The sequence below is a fragment of the Terrapene carolina genome, unplaced genomic scaffold (genome assembly GCF_002925995.2).
Source record: "Terrapene carolina triunguis isolate 2854851 unplaced genomic scaffold, T_m_triunguis-2.0 Scaffold58, whole genome shotgun sequence".
In the NCBI taxonomy this organism is placed as follows: domain Eukaryota; kingdom Metazoa; phylum Chordata; order Testudines; family Emydidae; genus Terrapene; species Terrapene triunguis.
Window position 1 is genome coordinate 84,280,065 of NW_020664409.1, and position 20,140 is coordinate 84,300,204.

Genomic DNA, 20,140 nt, shown 5'->3' on the forward strand with positions numbered 1-20,140 from the left:
AAAAGGAGGAAGTAAAATACATACTAAAAACAAAGAGGAACATGAGAAAAATAAAGATTCCGGAGATCCAACTAAAAGCAGGTCTACACTACCACTTATGTTGATATAACTTATGTCGCTCAGAGGTGTGAAGAAGCCACCCCATGAGCGATGCAAATTACAGTGACCTAAGCACTGTCCACACAAACACTAAGTTGGAGGGAGATGCTCGCCTGCAGACATAGCTTCCGTCTCTCATGCAGGTTGAGTAATTATGCCGACGGGAGAACTCTCTCCTTTCGGCATAGAGCATCTTCACCAGCTGCGCTGATGTAGAATTTCTAAGTAAGCAACATAGAATCAAAGAAATTAATCAAGAATTAAGGAAGAACTGACAAACGTAATAAGGAGACAACTGGAAGTAAAAAAACACCTGAGGAAAAAAGAGCTGGAAAAATACTTGAAGGAGAAACAGGACAGGGACAGAACCTGAGGTAGACTGCTGGTTGAGACACATTTTATATTTCAATGTATTTAAAAAGAAGTACTGCCAGTTGAGTACCTGCATATTTTTATAATGAAAATGGTGGAGGGAACTACATTTCAAAATGAGAAGCCCTTATGTCACCAAAATATTTTCTGATGCAACAATGGAAGCTACATCCACTTTCATAAAATCCTGGGGAAATATGGTACCTATGAAAACAAGGACAATTTCTCCGGTATTTTACTTGTGTTCAAGGCCGTGTTCAAGGCCAAATTCACCCTTTTTGTATAAAGTTTCCGCAGGAGATCAAGAAAACAGTGCACTGTTGATAAATGAGAAATGTCTTGTTACAGATCCTAAAGTCACAATCACACTATTTAAACAATGTCTATGTACTTATGGAACCTCATCATCTTTGCCCATTATGTATTCTGATATCACACACTAGACAGAAACAAACGTTAGCTTTGGGTGTTTCCACTCCTACTATTAAAAAAAAAAAAAAAAAAAAAAAAAAAAAAACCACATACCACACCACCTACTCCTTGACCTGCTTGAAGCAAAAAAACCTCCCACAAAATACACAATATGCAGAGTGGTCTTTAAAATTGGTCAAAAAACTTTTTTTGTGAAAGCCCAGGCTTTGTCTGCCTTTGACACACTGTATTTTTGAAGGTACTTGAAACTCCTCATATCTTGCAGATATTAAAAATTAGGCCTGCATTCACAAGATGTTCATGGGTATTACAAAACAAATTGGATTTAAGGTACGTACCATTTTAATAAGCAGTAGCAAAATGGACTGGCTGATGAGCAGATGTAAGAACATATTGCTCAATTGCCTTTTGGGCCTACTTGAATTCAGATTAGAAATGACAGTGTATTACACAAAGCTGTCAGGCAATTAGAAAGCCTGTAATTAAGTAGTTGCAAATTAATTCCCTAATGGTGATATACTGAGTTGCTATATGTGCATCACTACCCCGCTTGAACTGCGCCACTCATTTAAAAAGCTTGTTGGAGGGCAGAGTGAAAGAGCAAGCAAGAGCAGAAGTCATTTCAGCTCCCTTATTTTGACTTAATTTTTAAGCTTCCATTGAAACATAGGATTTTCTTTAGGGTGAAGTAGCCTATAATATATCTAGCAAGTTGTGCACTAATGAATATGTGAGAGAAACAAGTCTTTCCTGACCTCTGTAATACCCTACAACTCAAATAAAAGTGTCAACAATACAGCAATGACACAGGGCTCTGCTCAGGGTTATGTCACATCTTTCAATCTCCAATTGAAAGGAGAGGAAATAGTGAGTCTTAACTCTAAGTGTCCAAATAGTCTCAAATTCAGGTTTCAGAACTGTGTGACATCACCAATCTGGTCCTCCAAAGATCACAATTCACTCCTAAAACCAGAACAGGGAAATCAGTACCTGACAGATCTAATGTAAGAAAGAAACAGATTACAAAAAAATCTGGAAAATAATCTTCACACTCGGAAGTACCTATCTTAAAAGGAGCATTTAACCAAAATGAGCTGCCACAAAACCTCCTTTGCAAACAAAGTTGGAGGCCCAGATTTTAATCCCAAATGTAACTGTTGGCAGGAGAGAGAAAAGAAAATTGAAATTCAGGGTTAGGTTCCATCAGCCACATTTCAGCCACTTCCAGTACTGCCAACCCCAAGTGGTCAAATATCATGAGTTAGGACTGTCCCCCTCCCCGCAAATCACAAGACTTAAACATGAGCTTTCTAAAAAATAATAAATTGGGGATTTGTCTTGTGGTTTTTGAACCTCTAGGCTCAACTTTGGTCACATTTTCCAGCTTTTCTCCACATCAATGGGGACTAGAAACTTACTTTTTAAAAAAAATCATAGAACTGTAGGACTGGAAGGGATCTCAAGAGGTCTTTTAGTCCAATTTCCTGCACTCATAGCAGGACTAAGTATTATTTAGACCATCCCTGACCATCCTTGTCTAATCTGCTCTTAAAAATATCCAGTGACAGAGATTCCACAACCTCCCTAGGCAATTTATTCCAGTGATCAGTACCCTGGTAGTTAGGAAGTTTTTGTCCAACCTAAATTGCGCTTGTTGCAATTTAAGCCCATTGCTTCTTATCCTATCCTCAGAGGTTAAAGAAAACAATTCTTCTCCCTCCTCCTTGTAAAAAAATTTATGTACTTGATAAAAACAGTTTTCATGTCTCCCCTCAGTCTTCTCTTTTCCAGACTAAACAAACCCAATATTTTTAATCTTCCCTTGTAGTTCATGTTTTCTATATTTTTTTTTTAAATCATTTGTGTTGGTCTTCTCTGGACTCTCTCCAATTTGTCCACATCTTTCCTGAAATGTGGCGCCCAGAATTGGACACAATACTCCAGGTGAGGCCTAATCAGCGCAGAGTAGAGCGCAAGAATTACTTCTCGTGTCTTGCTTACAACACTCCCGCTAATTCATCCCAGAATGATGTTAGCTTTTTTTGCAAGTGTTACACTGTTGACTCATGACTATGACCCCCAGATCCCTTTCTGCAGTACTCCTTCCTAGGCAGTCATTTCCCATTTTGTATGCGTGCAACTGATAGTTCCTTCCTAAGTGGAGTACTTTACATTTGTCCTTATTGAATTTCATCCTATTTACTTCAGACCCTTTCTCCAGCTTGTCCAGATCTTTTTGAATTATAATCTTATCCTCCAAAGCACTTGCAACCCCTCCCAGCTTGGTATCATCTGCAAACTTAGTAAGTGTACTCTCTATGCCATTATCTAAATCATTGGTGAAGATATGATATTGAACAGAATCTGACCCAGAACTGATCTCTGCAGGATCTCACTTGATATTCCCTTCCATCTTGACTGTGAACGACTGATAACTACTCTCTAGGAACGTTTTTTCCATCCAGTTATGCACCAACTTTACAGTAGCTCCATCTAGGTCAGGGATGGGCAAACTTCAGGGCTTTGGATCTGGCCCGCGGGATTGCCACCCCTGTGGCGCCGTGGGGCTAAGGCAGGCTCCCTGCCCCCATACCGCTCCTGGAAGCAGCCAGCACCACATCTCTGCAGCCCCTGGAGAAAGATGGGGGGCAGAGAGCTCCGTGCACTGCCCTTGCCTGCAGGCACCGCCCTCACGGCTCCCATTGGCTCGGAACAGGGAACTGCGGCCAATGGGAGCCTCGGTGGAGGTACCCTAAAGAACTAAAATCAATTTACTTCTGAATAAGACCTGGTCTACACTACAGGTTACGTCGACCTAACTCCATACACTACAACGTTGCTCCCACCGATTTAAGTCACCCGCTACGCCAATCTAATAACTCCACCTCCGCAAGAGGCGTAGTTCTTGGGTCGATGTAGTATCTTTGTAGACACTGTATTACTTACTTTGCCTGTTGGCTGTCAGCCCCTGGCAGCGGGGGAGTCTCCAGCTATGAGCCCTGAGCATGGCTCACAGCTCAAGCTATTGGTCCCTGGCAGCTTGGAGGGCCTCCAGTTGCAAGTCCCGCACAGGGCTCACAGCACCCTACAATGCCCCACACAGTTAAGTTGATCAAAATAAAATATGCATTTTACATGAAGTTCTTCTCAACCTCAATGCAAATTTCAACATATGATACTTGGATGCAAATGTAGAAGCACAATACTCTCAAGAGTTCCACTAAATGTAACTGAGAAACTGAGGCATCAGTCCTCCTTTCATTTAACCACCATGAAGCTGAATGTGATAGTGGAAGAATTTTTACATTTCCACACTGCTTTTGGCTAAGATAATGTTACTTCTTTCTCAACTAGATTTAAATAGTGTTCTGAACACCATACTGCAGTTTAGAACAATTGCGCATGATCATCTCTCATCTTTTTCATTTTATGTTTGTTATCTGAAAAAGTGGCAAAGACTTCCTTGTACTCATCTCTGCATTTGTGGATGGCATCTTCGGTAAGCTAGTTATAATAGTTATTTACATCACATTTGCAGATGTATGTAAAGCACTTTGATCCTCAGAGGAAAGTTGCTACAGAAGTAGATATCTCGTAGACCCTAGCAGAAGAGAAGGTATTTACCTGCTTTTTAAAAAATCTGATAAGTAATGAAGGAAGGACATAAGATCTAGCCCCTTGGAAAATGAATCTATATTTGTTCTTCATTTCACTTTTTATTTTGATAGATATTGCCACTTAAGTCAATGGTGATACTATTTAACTACATGATATAAATGAGTATCACTGGCTGGAAACTATATCTTGTATACAGGGCCGGCTCCAGGGTTTTGGCCGCCCCAAGCAGCCAAACAAACAAAAAACCAACAACAAAAAAGCCACGATCACGATCTGCGGCGGCAATTCGGTGGAAGGTCCTTCGCTCGGAGCAGGAGTGAGAGATTGTCCGCCGAATTGCCGCCGAACAGCTGGACGTGCCTCCCCTCTCCGAAGTGGCCACCCCAAGCACCTGCTTTGTAAGCTAGTGCCTGGAGCCGGTCCTGCTTGTATAGATATACATTTGATAGATATGAGTGGTGAAGCATGCTCATAGTGAGTGATCTTATTGAAGTTTCTGTATACAAATTAATTTTCATACCTTTAAAAAGTTCTCTTTCCACCTCAAACAAAACAGTCATGAAACAAGTGATTTCTCTGCTTAGAATATGAGGATGTGACAAGTAATCACAGACTTTAATAGAACAAAAAAACAAAAACAAAAAAAAATCACTTATGGGAGGATATTAATTAGTCGTTGTGATATTTCCCTATTCGTTGCCAAGGGATTTCTGTAGAGTGAATTGTACTATGAAAGAATATCCATATGATTTCAATTAACTGCATATGACAGATGCCAACTACTGTCTCTTATGAAGTGGGCAATTATGTTCTTAATTAAATGCTCAAAAAAAAAAATTATAGTTCGATAGAGTATTTCACTATTTTTAACAAACGAAAAAGTTAGATTTCAGTGTGATGGGATCCATAAAACCCTTCCTTTCTCAGCCCTATAATACAGTAAAATTACAAATAATTGGCCCTGTTGCAAACCCACTCTTCACAAATGCTTCCGTTGGACAGGTTTCTTTCTCCCAGACATTTCTGCTGGGAATACTGACTGTCCCCTGAGATTTGGCAAAGTCCAAAACCCACAAGTAAAGTTTCTGTATCTCTAGGAGAGACTGTCAACTCTTTCGACAGCCTCACCTTATGAGGGGAAAGTAGCTTATAAAGTGTCACTCTTCCCAGAAAGCCCTACTATGCCCAGCAGCTTTGGGTAAACACTTTTAGCTCAAGAAAGAGGGGAGCCTCAATCCATCCACATACTAAAATGCTCCAGTTCCAAGTCCTAAACGGAATGAGCAACCCTCTTAACCATGAACTGCCACTGTGGACCCACTTAATTTCTCAGTGGTTGTTTCCTTCAGCCCACAGATTTGTTTTGCAGTCCAATCACTGAAATGGATTAGCATAGCCATGGAGACTCGCATTCTCAATCTTAAAGGGTCAGATATCTCATTACTGCCATTAAGTGTAATTATGGCTTAAATACATGACAGCCGGGTTAAACCAAGTTCTGTAGAGTTCAGAGATAACAGTATGAAAAGACTGCATGGTCCTGAAAGCAACTATGCAGAAGATTGTGTATCTAAAAGTTAAGGTGACAAAGCAATATGCAAGTTGTCTAGGCCATTTGAAGGAAGATAGGCGAAATAGGGTAGCTGGGTAACCTTTTGGTAAGACAGACCATCTCCTTCCTCATCCCCTTTTTTGAGTCACCTAAGGATTCCCCTCCATTTTTGTCTCTAACAATGCCACTCTTCAACCTCATCATTGCAGCCAACTTGCTTTCCATCAAGGTAAATTGGAAAGTATATGTAATCATCACTGATCTTAAACATCTACAAGAATTATAATTAAGTGATTACAGATATCCCTTCCCACCTCCTAAAATCTTTAACAGCCTTCATTTCTAACCCAAACATAGCCTAGGAAAAACCCCATATTTCAATAAGGAGGCCACCACCAAAACATGGATATGAGAAAGGAACAGGAAAGTAATAGTAAACGACAAATTGGTATTTTATAGGCTTATAGTCTCTATAATCCTCAAGCTGTAACAATGTTCCACAATTCCACTGACATGTTATATAAATTTACCACTGTTTTGAAAACAGAATTAGCAGCCCTAAATCTTTCACTACCAGAGAAAATCTTATCATGTGAATGATCTATCAGCATTTTATTTTGCCTCCGACCCTAAAATGTTAATCAAGAATATGCATGAGGCACTGTTGTTTAAATTCACAACTAGATCCAATTATGAACAAAGTGTTTATCTAACCAAAAGAAAATGTTTAAATCCATATTGACAAGTGAAAAGTGTTGAGTCAATCAAAACATCAATTTAACACCAAATCACAAATTTTCAGCCATGTTCTTACACACTACCTGTAAAGGTTGTCCGATTAAATATAAGCCTCAGTTGTCAGAGATATAGACTTACTTCACATGGGATGGGCATGTCCAAAGCTAAAAATATTAACTTTGTAAATGCCATTTTAGTATCACCAGTAACATGTTCTCCTATTCCCCATAAATCCCAATGTCTGCTTATTACAATTATTGTTAAGTACAATACCAGACATGTATAAGAAACATTGTGTCCAGGTAGTATTTTCCCTTGCAGAATACAGAATTACTGTATAATGGAAATTGTTGAATCCAAATAAAACAGCCTCAAAATATAGCATAGATTCTACTACTGGAGAATGCAGATATAAAACCACAGAACCACTATCTTTTCTGGTTTAGCCTAATTCAGCATTTTTCAAAGTTCAGGTCGTGACCCAGTACTGGGTCCCGGCATGTCAGACACTGGGTCGCTCTGGTCAGTGCCGCCAACCGGGACATTACAAGTCCCATCAGTGGAGCTACCCAGCTAAGGCAGGCTAGTCCCTACCTGTTACTGCACTGCATCCCGGAAGTGGCCAGCAGTGGGTCCAGCTTCTAGGCAGGGGGGGCCACAGGGCTCCGCGTGCTGCCCCCACCCCGAGCACTGGCTCTGCACTCCCACTGGCCAGGAACTGGCCAATGGGAACTGGGTGGGGGGGCAGTGCCTGCGAGCGAGAGTCGCGTGAAGACGCTTGGGCACCTCTGCATAGGAGCCTGACCTGCTGCTGGCCGCTTCTGGTGTGCAGCACGGTCCGGGGTGCCAGGGCAGGCGGGAAGGCTGCCTCTGCACTCTGGCTGCATTGCTAACTGGGAAGCTGCCGGAGGTAAGTCCATGCCCCAACCCCATGCCCCAATTCCCCGCCCCCGCCCTCCCCCCCCCCCCCCCCCCAAACCCCCTCCCCCGCCCTCCGGCCCCCCCCCCCCACAAAACCTGGAACCCGTTCCTGCATCCCAAACCCCTCATTCCTGGCCCCACCCCAGAGTCTGCATCCCCAGCCCAGAGCCCTGACTCCCTCCCACACCCTGAACCCCTCATTCCCAGCTCCATGGGTCACGGACATCAACAATTTTCTTCAACTGGGTCCCCAGAAAAAAAAGTTTGAAAACCACTGGTCTAATTTACTCAGATTCCACTGAGTGAACCCAAAGGTCCTTCACCCATCTACTTGGCCCAAATTAAGTTTTTGCCCTTGTCACTAACTCCCACCTCTCACAACCTCTCTTCTTAAGCTTATACAGTGAAGAGATTTTCAAATTAAAAAAAGAACGTGTCAAGGAGAATTAAGGAGGACCATTTTGCCAACTAGAAAAGGGTGCCCACTCTTTTCTTCCCTTTATCCAGTCACTAGGCACCCTCCTCTTCCCCTTTCAGAATGAAAATAAAGTAGGACACTTTTCAGAAAAGGAAGAGCTGGGAGAAAACAGTACTGAAACCCATCACTGCCTTGGTTTTTGTTTCAAACCCCACACCCTACCTTGCACCCTTCTCTCTTTCTCCAAGTCATAGATACCAATATCAGAAGGGACCACGGGTGGTTATCTAGTCTGACCTCTGGTATAACAAAGGCCATAGAACTCCCTCTCACCTTCCCTTATAGATTCTCTCCCCCCCCCCCCCACTTTCTACACTCCTCCTTGGATTTTCCCTTCTTCAGTTCTTTTGTGCTTGCATACTATTCATTTTCTTTTCCTCTTGTCCCACCACACCTCTTTCATTGATTTAAAATAAATGTCATTCTTACCAGAGTCACTGATAAATTCATAACCCTTCCAAGTTGATCAACATAGTAGACATTATCCTGGTACCAAGAATCAAGATGTAGGTAATTATACATGCCAAAGGCACGCATGTGGTCCAGGGTATACTGATCATCTCGAAGTTTCACTTCTGCTACAGCTGAAAAATAAAGCCAGAAAGACTAATTTTAACAACTAGAAAATGCAGTTAATCATATTGCACTATTAGCCTTTTGAGCTTGTAGTTGGGTGGCTTGCCTTCCAAATTTGTGCTGAAAGCTTAAGGATTTTAAAGTTTTTTACATGCAGACTGGTTTAAGGAGACTGAGGATGGGAGGAATTATGTTTATGTGATCACCACTACCATTGATGCCTTCACTCTACACTGTCCCTCCCCCACACATGCTGAGGAAATCACCATGAAACTTCAGCAGATGAAGCACATAGGCACCAGGTGAGAACATCAATTGTGAAAAACTCACTCCAAATCCATTCATCAAGAGCATAAAGGTTTCTGACAGAAGTACACCACCATAGTAAGGAAAGAAAAAAAAAATTTCTACTCTACCTCCATCACAGTTGCAAAACCACAGCCAGCAGGGTTATTCCGCCTGGCAACTTGGACTTCATAATCCAGCCACGGGGTCAAATCACCAGCCACTAAAAGGCAGAAAACTCTGAACCAGAGTTGACCACATTAGCCACCATGCCACTATTTGATGGTATATGGCCTCAACACACTCACTGAAGCTGAAGGAGTCTTAGAACGTCCTTCTTGGCTAATAAATATCAAACTATTCACGGCTAATGGAAGTTACCAACACCTCCTTCAGGGAAGCAAATGTACCACTCACCTTGAAAAATACAGTCATCCATCCAATCCCCCCCCCCAAAAAAAGCCACAACAACTCAATCCTTAAGACCTCTCAGCATTTTTTTCCCTCTGGGTAGTTCAGCACGTTCACTTCTCTGAATGAGGTGTTTTAATCTGCCCACTCCTACAAAAATCATTGATAAAGTAGCAACAAACAAGCACACATCACCACATGACATCGGGTTTCAGACTACGGAACAGTCTATACCTAAAAGTTAGTGGAAAAATCCAGTCATATTCTTACATAAAACCTTTATAAAATGACTGTGTAAGCATGCCTTTTCATAGTTGTTGATACTTGCAACTTAACAGCAACCCCACTGCAGCCCAAATCACGTGGCTTTGCAGAATTGTACAATGGATTTCAGCTTCTCTGCAGTGAATAAGAAGTTACTGTCCCATTCCACAAGCTTTAAGAGGATTTTCTTAAAGTATCAAAAATGAAGAGGGGAAAAAAACATACCAGGGATGATTGAATCAGTAAGCCTCTTTCTTATTTTTAGTTCATTTTAACTAAATATTTTACAATAGTTAGCACCTAAAGACAGCTATTGCCAAAATGGCACTTTAGAAGTGTTTGTGAAATGAAGCTTTATCAAAGAGATGTTATCATGACCTAGTGAGTTTTAAAAAATTGGATATGTTTAGTGAGGAAAAAAGACTGATAGTCTTTAAATATGTTAAGGTTGGTTATAAAGGGGGAGGGATAGCTCAGTGGTTTGAGCATTGGCCTACTAAACCCCAGGTTGTAAGTTCAATCCTTGAGGGGGCCACTTAGGGATCTGGGGCAAAATCAGTACTTGGTCCTGCTAGTGAAGGCAGGGGGCTGGACTCAATGACCTTTCGGGGTCCCTTCCAGTTCTATGAAATAGGTATATCTCCAAAGAGGACAGTGATCAATAGTTCTCTATGTGCACTGAAGATGGGACAAGAGAACCTGCAGCAAGGGAGATGTAGTTTAGGAAAAACTTTCTAACTATAATGGTAGTTAAGCACTGGAATAAGCTTCCAAGGGAGGTTGTGGAATCCAAGTCATTGGAGGTTTTCAAGAATAGGTTAGACCAGTGGTCTCCAAAGTGGGGTGCGTGCACAAGAGGATCCTTGGGGGTGCACAGCAAGAGGAGCGTTTTTGTTTTTGTTTTTTACTTTGTCAGTTGCTCAAAAATTTTTTACTGATGGGGTGCACAATCAAAAAAGTTTGGAGACCACTGTGTTAGACAAACACCTGCCAGAGATGGTCTTGGTATACTTGGTCCTACCTGAGCGCAGGGGGAGGGACTGCATGACCTCTCAAGGATCCTTCCAGCCCTATATAATCCCCAAAATGAGAAGACCAGAGAACAGGGTGAATATATTGTAATTAATTAAAAACTAATTGGAAAGATAGTCCAAGACAATTCTTTCAGTGGAACCAAGTTGATAACATCTGCTCCATGTACTGATATATTAACAAAACTAATCTTTTTTGGCTTAGTAGGATTCACACACTGAAGCATTTAAAGGATTTTCACCTAGAAAGCAATAGGTATTGTCTCACTTGGTAACAAGCTTTTCAAACACAACAATGGGAGCTGTGGAGCCAGTGCTCAGGGTGGGGCAGCACGCAAATTACACAAAGCCGCCTAGCCCTGCCTCTGCCTAGGAGCAGCAGGGACATGTTGCCGCTTCCAGGGAGCCACACGGAGCCAGGTAGGGAGCCTACCGGCCCCACAGCATTAAAAGTCTGGTTTATAGTCCAGTTGAAGATCAGAAATGCCGGTTTATAGAGCTTTCGGTTGGTAAAGTACTGAATAATAATACAAAAGAAATTTCATCCTTGAAAAAAAGTGTATTCTCTTGATAAAATATTAGTGTTTCCACAACACTTTAAATTCCAGAAACATAAATCAATTTATAAAGAACAGTTTAGGTATTAAAATGAAACAAAATAACCATGCCAGAAAAGATCCAGCTATTTAAATGGTCAAGTTTTACATTCTTGGGAAATACTGTTTAAAAAGAACTTTAGAATGGGCACTAATGGAAGTGGCAAGGGAAGTTTGAAGAGTAGGTGTGAATTGAATGGGGAGGTAGATCTTAACAGTGATTCATTTTAATTCGTATTAATGGACTAACTGGTTAGTAGTAAACCATTTCTGTGTCCCTTTTATTGCACATTCAATCAGCTACGAAAGAAATATATGAAATTAAACAATATTTCAGTCCTATTGTGTAAGTTTACCGGGGAATGGATTATAAATCACAATTTACAATAAAAATGTCCTAATCAACTTATATAACATAGCAGGCTATCAAATTAGCATAAACAAGCTTTCTCCCCCACAAATTACATTTATTTTCCATAGAGTAAATACCAATACCATTTTTGTAAGTATAATTGAACAATAAAGCAAGATAGAACGTAAAGCTTTTCTCTTCAGACTTACTGCCAGAACACAAAGGACTACTAGGAAAGCTGCAGTAACCCATAGAGACGTAATTATTAATTCACTTCAGTGCATTGCTTAAAAAGTGTGGTAATTCACGTGCTGCTTGTGCACAGTTTCTCAGCACTTAAAACTTATTCTAAATCAAGTTTAATCAAACTTATCAAATGCACTTATCCTGCTGAGGACCCATTGCAAGTATGAAGTTTCATATTAAATATGAGGAAAAGACCATCCTTTGTAATAGAATCATAGAATATCAGGGTTGGAAGGGACCTCAGGAGGTCATCTAGTCCAACTCCTTCTCAAAGCAGGACCAATCCCCAACTAATTCATCCCAGCCAGGGCTTTGTCAAGCCTGACCTTAAAAACCTCTAAGGAAGGATATTCCACCACATCCCTAGGTAACCCTACAAGCATCATGTGGTTGGCTGCTTCACTCATACACAGAGCCCCAATTTTATTTTTGTGGGATGGGCAGGATGGAAGAAAGGCACATTGGATTAGCAATTATGCAACATGTTAGCATCTAGATAGGGGAATATGAATATGAATAACAAGATAAATACCATTCACATTTTGCTTCTGTTAGTCTATCTTGAAAAGGGAGTCTCTGCGTAGGACTGCTCCTTGGGGGAGGGGGACCATATTTTTTAAACACAGTGAGGGCCTGATCCTTATTGGACCCTTTGGGCACTACTGTGATACAAATATCAAGCTATTACTTATACGGCTGGATCTCTCTATGGCATTTGATCATGTTGGCCATCAATACTCCTGTTGTGTCTCAGAGACAAAGCAGGGATGAACAGAACAGTCAGATGGCTCCATTCCTTCCTTTCAGAATGAATCCACAGGGTTGAGGACTGCTATTCTTCCACATCTAGAACCTTCACTTGTGGAGTCCTACAAGGCTCAATCCTCTCCTTCTACTCTATTCAACACCTACATGAAGCTGAAGGGGAAGATTTTGAAAGAGCATACGCAGAAATGCCAGCAGTACATAGACAACACCCAGCTCTACATTTTGCAAGCATCAAATGCTAACAGCATTAATTCCTACTATCTTGATTCTAAAGAGCCATCAGCACTCAGATGAGGCTTAGAAGGATTAGATTTTTATCTGTAAATATCAGTAAATGTCAAGTTTACCACACACAAACCAACAAAAAAAATATTTCCATTGATAATTAAAATTTAGAGCTATGCAAATGGAAGAAAAATGAGTCTTGACAACAGACTGAAGGATATTTACTTTGTATATTTTCACATGATGTTGACAATTTGTGCTTTAACTTTTTGAAACTCTGCATTTACTGTCAGTAAATTGTCTGACCTCCCCCACAACATCCCACATCTGTGAAAATTTAAACAGAAAAATTGAAACCAATGCTTAAAACCCATAATATTGCACAACTGAAAAATTAAAATAAATAAAAATAGAAAAATGCTTAAACAGATATTCACCAAAACTATACGAAAAAATTAATTCTGCCAATCCTATCAATAGTTGACTAAAACTAAACTGCTGCAAGATGGAGGTTGCATGATGGAGGAAAAAGAAGAATTGCAAAGAATTCCCCATATCTATATTACCCTCCATCATCATAGTAATTTGCCATTCAGTCATCATGGGTCTTTTTGGACTCCTTGCTACTTTTACATACTAATAGTCAAATTAGACAAATAGTCACAGCTGCTAAAAACTCTAAGACACAACTGGTCAGAAGTCTGTGCTTCATACTACAAGATTTTGATTTGGCCACAGCAGGTCACACATTCACAATTTGATTACTGCAATGCATCATGCCTAGGAATGAAGCCACCAATTCTGATAAAGGTCCACTTGGCTCTAAATTCAGCAATCTGCCTGTTCATCAACAGTATGCGCTATGAACATCCTGCTTTCTGCACTGGTTCCCTCAAGAACATCATTAAATTCAAGATTTTAATCTCAACATTCAAAGCATTCCATGGAACTACCTCTTCTCCCTCCCTCTCCCCCATTCTCCCTTTATGCAACTACAACTTCTATGAAGCTATGCTATATCAACAAGGGTGAGCCTCATGAGAATGGGGGACAGAGCTCTTAGAGCATACAAAAAGATAATATATTGATCTGGAATGACCAATTACTCAAGATACTGGATGGTTTGGATATCTGCTTCAGTGAATGGACTAATTTGTTTTATTTCCCTCCTGAAATAATTTCAGAAAGCACTGAACATCTGAAACTACTTTATATAAATCCTCTATTAATGGGATCCAGGTATTGTATGAAATTGAGATGTTATTAAACAGGTCCCAAGTGTGGGACTTAAGGTCTCGTTGTACTTTCTTTTAAATGTCCAAATTAATGGTTATATTAAATAACTGAAATAAGATTATGGCAAACTACTCCTGGGGGAATACTGCACCACTGCGGACATGCAGAATTCATGTCCCCTGAAGATTTTTTTTCCTGCATAGAAAATACATTCTGCCAAAGAGGCACTGCAGTTATGCCTTTCACCTGCCAGGGGCTGCTGTGGCACCAGAACTGAGGGCAGCCCGCTTGCTGACCAGCAGCCGATAGGGAGGAGGAGAGTCTGGGTTCCTCACGGCACCCTGATTGCAGGGCCAGGTGAGGAGGCATGGGATATGGACAGAGCATGGCACATGAGGCTGCTGGGACTCACAGACAGGGGTTCAGAAGGGCTAGTGGGGGGACAGACTGGGGCAGGGGCTGAATGGGAGTGTAGGTACACATGGGGACAAGGCAGATGTGCCTGACTGAATAGGAGAGGCTAAGGGTCCTGCCAAGGTCTGCATCAGGGAGGTCAACTCCCCACAACACCCCCCCCAACACACCCGCAAAAGAAAACCCTGTTCCATACTTCTCCCCACCCACACCCAGCAACACTCCTGAGTCACTCCCAGGCTCCTTCCCAGCAATTACTTCCCTCTCCCTCAGCTTCTCCATTAACCCTGACTCTCCCAAGCCTTTGCACTGCTTCAGAGGGGTGCAGGAAATACATTTCTGTATTGTAGTTTAAATGAATTATTACTCATAGTTCTGTATTAATATGCCTAATAAAGAATCTATTTGTCAAAAAACCTTTGCTGTATCATTTTTGTTGTCTGTATTGTTACAGACCTTCTTGCTGACAGGTATTTTGAAATAAATTATGAAAAATAATTGAAACTGGCATGATTATATTGTGTTATTTTGACAAATATGCAAAATTTTGCAGAATTTTTAAATTTTGGCACAGAATTCCCCCAGGAGTAGTAATAAGTGTCCTTCAGGTTATACCAAAAAGTTTTGCTTAAGAAAGTCTTCAGCCCTAAGTAAATAAAATGAAGCAGGTTCTACAAATAAAAGAAGCCTGTGCACAAGTGCCATCTGCTGTCATTTTACCAAATGCTTAGGTAGTGTTTATGTTAGAAGGGCCTAAACGAAGAGGAAGTTTAGCCCTTTCTTTCTACAGTCCTAAAGGCTCAAGTTTTCTTGGCAGTCCTAAGAGATGAAGAGGAAAGCAAAAGAACTCAAGGCAAAAAATAAAAAGGGAGCCAAGAGATTAAAGGAGATAAATCAGGAACAGAGGTTAGGCTAAAAGAAAATGACCGCGAATTTAATCCAGATCAGTCAGAAAAGAAATCTTGTTTCTACAAAAAAATAATTCTGAAGAACAGGAATGCTTCAGGAAACACAGCCTTTGATACACTGGTTCAAATCCAACCAGAAAAAACAACAAAAACGAGTATTTTTTTTGTAAAACCTGGGATTTTTTCAGTAAAACAAAATCGGTTTAAACTGAAAGCAAAGGGGCTTAAATGTGGGAAAGCTCCTCCAGGACACTCAAACCAGCATCTTCATCAGCACTAAGTACTGTAGTGTGTTTTTGTTTGCCTTTTAAGAAGAGTGTCAAGAACTTTCAGAAGGAACCAGGCCTCCTTACCCACTTTTAAAAGTTTTGGTATTTGTTTTGGGCTTTTTTTTTTTAAATTGATACTACTATTTTTCTGTATTGATAGGGCATTGTCCCACAAGTGATTTTTAAAAAATGAAATTTGATAAAGGTCTGCCATCATAAGCCTCGTCCAATGAGCCAGCAGCAGCAAAGTAACTGTCTCACAAGCTTTTCTAGATTTTATTGTCTTCAATACATTCTAGGTTGAGAAAACTACTAGTAAACATTTTTAAAACTGTTTATTAAATTTGCCTTCATTTTGGACAAGTGCTTACTATGCTCCTATATACTGTCATTCTTTGCTTTGCAATGCCACCCTGCGGATGAAACCTGGTACTTCACGTATACTTATCAAAATACTGCACTGGAAAAAGGTCATATTAATTCTCTGCAGGTGTCAATCTGCGTAGCTCTCATTTGTTGTCCGAATACAGCAGTTGTGTCCTGATTCTGTGGCCCCTCCTTCAGTTGAGGGAGTTTGAGGCCTTAAAGTTTCAGGCGGGCCTAGGACCACCCTCCCAAGATCCAAGTAGGCTACAAAGTTCCTATTTATTGACCATAGGTATTTTCCTAGATAATTATTTTTGTTTTAAAACCTGCTTGAAGAAATTAAGCACAAATGTTAAATTAATATCTGTACCACCGGATTGTGGCAGGATGGAAAGAATGTAAGGATTAAATCACTGCAATGAACATGCCATTAAGGAAAGCAGGCTTCTGTATTCCTTTATTCATACGTGACATATAAAACAGTTAGCTGAAAAAAAAAAAAAAAAAAAAACAAAAAAAAAAAAAAAAAGAAGAAGTATGTATACCTTAATAAAAACGTGAAAAAAAAAACAATTAAATAAAAAAAAAAAAAAAAAGTCATCTGAAAAATACAATGATTGGTGAAGTATTTTTACTGGATTCAGTTACTAAAAAAGATATTAAACAAATGAGATCTATTGTGCACTGCAATCACAAAACAGACTAAGCAAGACAAAATACAGCAGATATTAATTTACAAGAGAGAAAATATGTTAAGGGTTCATTCACAAATGATTTATGTCTATTGCAAGAACAATTTACATTAAATATATGTAAACCAATGGAATTATGAAGTAGAAAAAAAAACTTGTCAGTATTTTCTTCTGGAATATCTTTTGTGACAAGAAATTAAGTGACACAAAGACAGAAAAATACACCTCTGCCTGAGGTTCAATCCAGTTCTAGGAGTCTAGGTGTAGAGCCCTGCCTATTCAATGACATTCGTTCTCGGTTTCCCTATCAGACTCTCTCTTATACCTCTTCCTCAGAGCAATAATGAAAGGGAAAGAACTTGAACTGGAGTTACTTGTTCTCTGGGGACCGGTCAGTGCCTCTGAACCCTGTAACAGGAACACCTATTTCATTCAACTGGACTGTGTTATTGTGCACTTTTGTTGTCGCCTACCACACAATGACACTCGGTAGATGCATCTTCAAAAAAAATGTTTTTAAAGTTGAAATTCAGAATGAAGGAAAGAGTAATTTGCAGAGTAAAGAACATGTCATGAAAAAACTTAATTTCTAAATCCTTTACAAATGAAATACTTAATTTTTCACCAAAGTTAAAGAATGTTTATAATATGTGCATACATAGTTACAATATATAAAAACATTCACAATCAAAGAATTTTTTTAAAAGTTATAAACATACATTTAATAACCATATTATTTAATAACCCAGTTAAATTATTTCCCAACTTCACTGATTTATTTTAAAGAGTTGTCTCATCCTTTTATTTTCTAGGCTGGGGCTGTAACAGCAGATGGGAAGATTTCTTTATGTTTGAGAGCAGTCATTACCTTAGGCTCTCCAACATACAAACTTCCTTAAATATTTTTTACTCTTGGGGGAATTCTGTGCCCCTACGGATGCACAGCATTCATGTCCCCTGCAGATTTCTTTGCTTTGGTGCAGGAAAATGACTTTCTGACAGGGAAGCAAAGGGAAGCCACAAGAGCAGTCATGCAACTCTCCCCAGAAGTACGTTCTGGATGCCCAGAGCAGCTGACAGAGAGGTAAATCACTGTGGGGCAGAACTGGGGAAAACCTGGCTGGTTGCTCCTACCCTGTGCCAGGCTCAGCTGCTAGTCCCGGCTGGGCTGGAGAGGACAGGACTTCCTCTTCTCCTGCGTGGCATCCGGGGCCGGGTCAGACCCACCCCCAGATTTCTCCCCAGGCTGCAGGAAGTTCTGCAAACTCCCCCCACCACCACCCCGCTTCTTGCACCCATCGCTCCTCAGCTGCAGTGGGTGGGATAGCTGTATAGGGAGCTGCTCCCCCATCCACCTAACTACGTGCATCCGGAGCCTCCTGCCAAGCCTCACCCCCCTGCACCTGGACCACCCAGACAAGCCACCTGCACCCAGATCCCCACCCCACTGAGCCCCACTCCCCCAGCATCTGGGGCCCCCACAAAACCCCCACACACCCAGACCCCCCTGCTGAGCTCTATCCCCCCCACACCTAGACCCTCCCACCCCCTGCTGAGCCCCAATCACCTTTACCTGGACCCCCCTGCAGAGTCCCATTACTATTGCACCCAGAACCCCCCCAACAAGCCCCTGTGTATCCAGATTCCCCCTGTACCCCCCACTGAGCTGCCTGCACCCAGATTGCCCCACACAGAACCTTCTCAGCTCACACCTGGATCCCCCCACACTAAGCCCCTCCACACTTGGATTCTGCCGGGCTGAGCCTGCCTGCCCACACCTAGTGCACCTGGCACAGAGGGACAGGGCCCTGGGGTATTTCTGGGGCAGGCCCAGTCCTTGCGCCATGTCAGGGTTGAGTGCAGCCTCACTACTGAGTCCGTGTCCTTGGGGGGGAGCTGCAGAGTTATCTCCCACCTCTGTGCAGCCAGTGGCCTGTGCTCCCCAGTGCCATGCTGGAGCCTCCGCATTTATTTGACAAATAAAATTTGCAAAATTTTAAAATATTGTGCACACAATTTTTAGTGTTTTGGAACAGAATGCCCTCAGGAGTAATTTTTCAAAGATGACACCAGTTTGATTGTCAAGAAAATGTCAAATGCGTGTTTTTCATTAGGTGACACTTTCATCCATGTTCAGACATTTCTGGAGGAAAAAAAGTGTCTCATGTTTACCTCCATTTATTTATACTTAAAAAAAGATTAGAGAGTATTTTTTTAATGTGCAAATTATACAGTCAAAATGAAATGGTTTTCTTTTGCACCCATATTGGACACAGGAGCATCATATTTAAGTCAGCTTGTGGACACTTCTGTTTAGGCTGAAATTTTCATGCTGAGAGTCTGCCTCAGGCTGACTTTTTTTTTTTTTTTTTTTTTTTAAATTTCAGCCAAAATGATCCAGCCATGTCTGAGAGGGAGACTAGGAAAAATACATTATTGTACACATTAAAACATTCTGGAGACCTTTTCTGAACAGGTCTAGTGCCCCCATGCTTTGAAGCATGCTTTGGAGCAGGGATTTAAAATTTGGCATTGGGTGGGATTTTTGCATTATGGAAGTGCTTTTTGCAGTCCCTGTGAAAATCCACCTATATTTGGTTAAGTTAAAAGCCTTTGTAAAAATCAGTTTACACATGCTCAGGAAAGATTTCCTATATTTTAGCAATTCAATTCACTAAAGATCCCATCCACACTGAACATGCTCCAGTCTGGGGCTGGGCACCTGAATGGAGAGCAGGGAGCCTGTCTCTTCTGTATTCTTAATGCCCCCTTGCTGAGCTCAATCAAAGTGGAGAAGGGAGCTGCCTGATTCGAATGCAGAGGGAACAAGGGAGGAACCTGAGTTGTGGATAGGACTGGGGTGTGGCAGGGAGGGGGAGAAGGAAACCAGCACTGGATCACTGACATGAAGCCAGGTGTGGAGACTGGAACTGGAAGCTGGGGGTGGGAATGAGGAGTTGGGAGACTGTGAACCAGTAAAGTGGAAGGAGGGAAGACCGAGATCAGATAAGAGCCATGGGCAGGGATTGGGAGTAGGATGAGAAGCCCAAGGAGTGGAGGAGACTGGGACTAGCTAGGGGAAGAGAATGGGACTGAGATGAGAAGCCTAAGGTGGGGGAGACACAGAACTAGGGCCTTGGCTACACTCAGGACTTCCCAGCGCTGCGAGTGTAGTCGCGCCGCCAGCGCTGTGAGAGCTCTCGCAGCGCTGTAAGTACTCCACCTCTCTGAGGGGAATAGCTTGCAGCGCTGCGAGCGAGCGTGCAGCACTGCAGGCTCTGATTACACTGG

At 41.4% G+C, this 20,140-nt stretch overlaps 1 protein-coding gene across 1 annotated transcript in view; it reads right to left on the reverse strand.

The window, feature by feature from the left end:
- The window catches only part of NUDCD1 (NudC domain containing 1), a 120,215-nt gene that overhangs the window by 97,224 nt on the left and 2,851 nt on the right, over window positions 1–20,140 (reverse strand). The window contains exon 2 of the mRNA XM_024194772.3: window positions 8,640–8,794. Within this exon, the coding sequence (XP_024050540.1) occupies window positions 8,640–8,794 (155 nt within the window). The remainder of the gene's footprint in view (window positions 1–8,639; window positions 8,795–20,140) is intronic.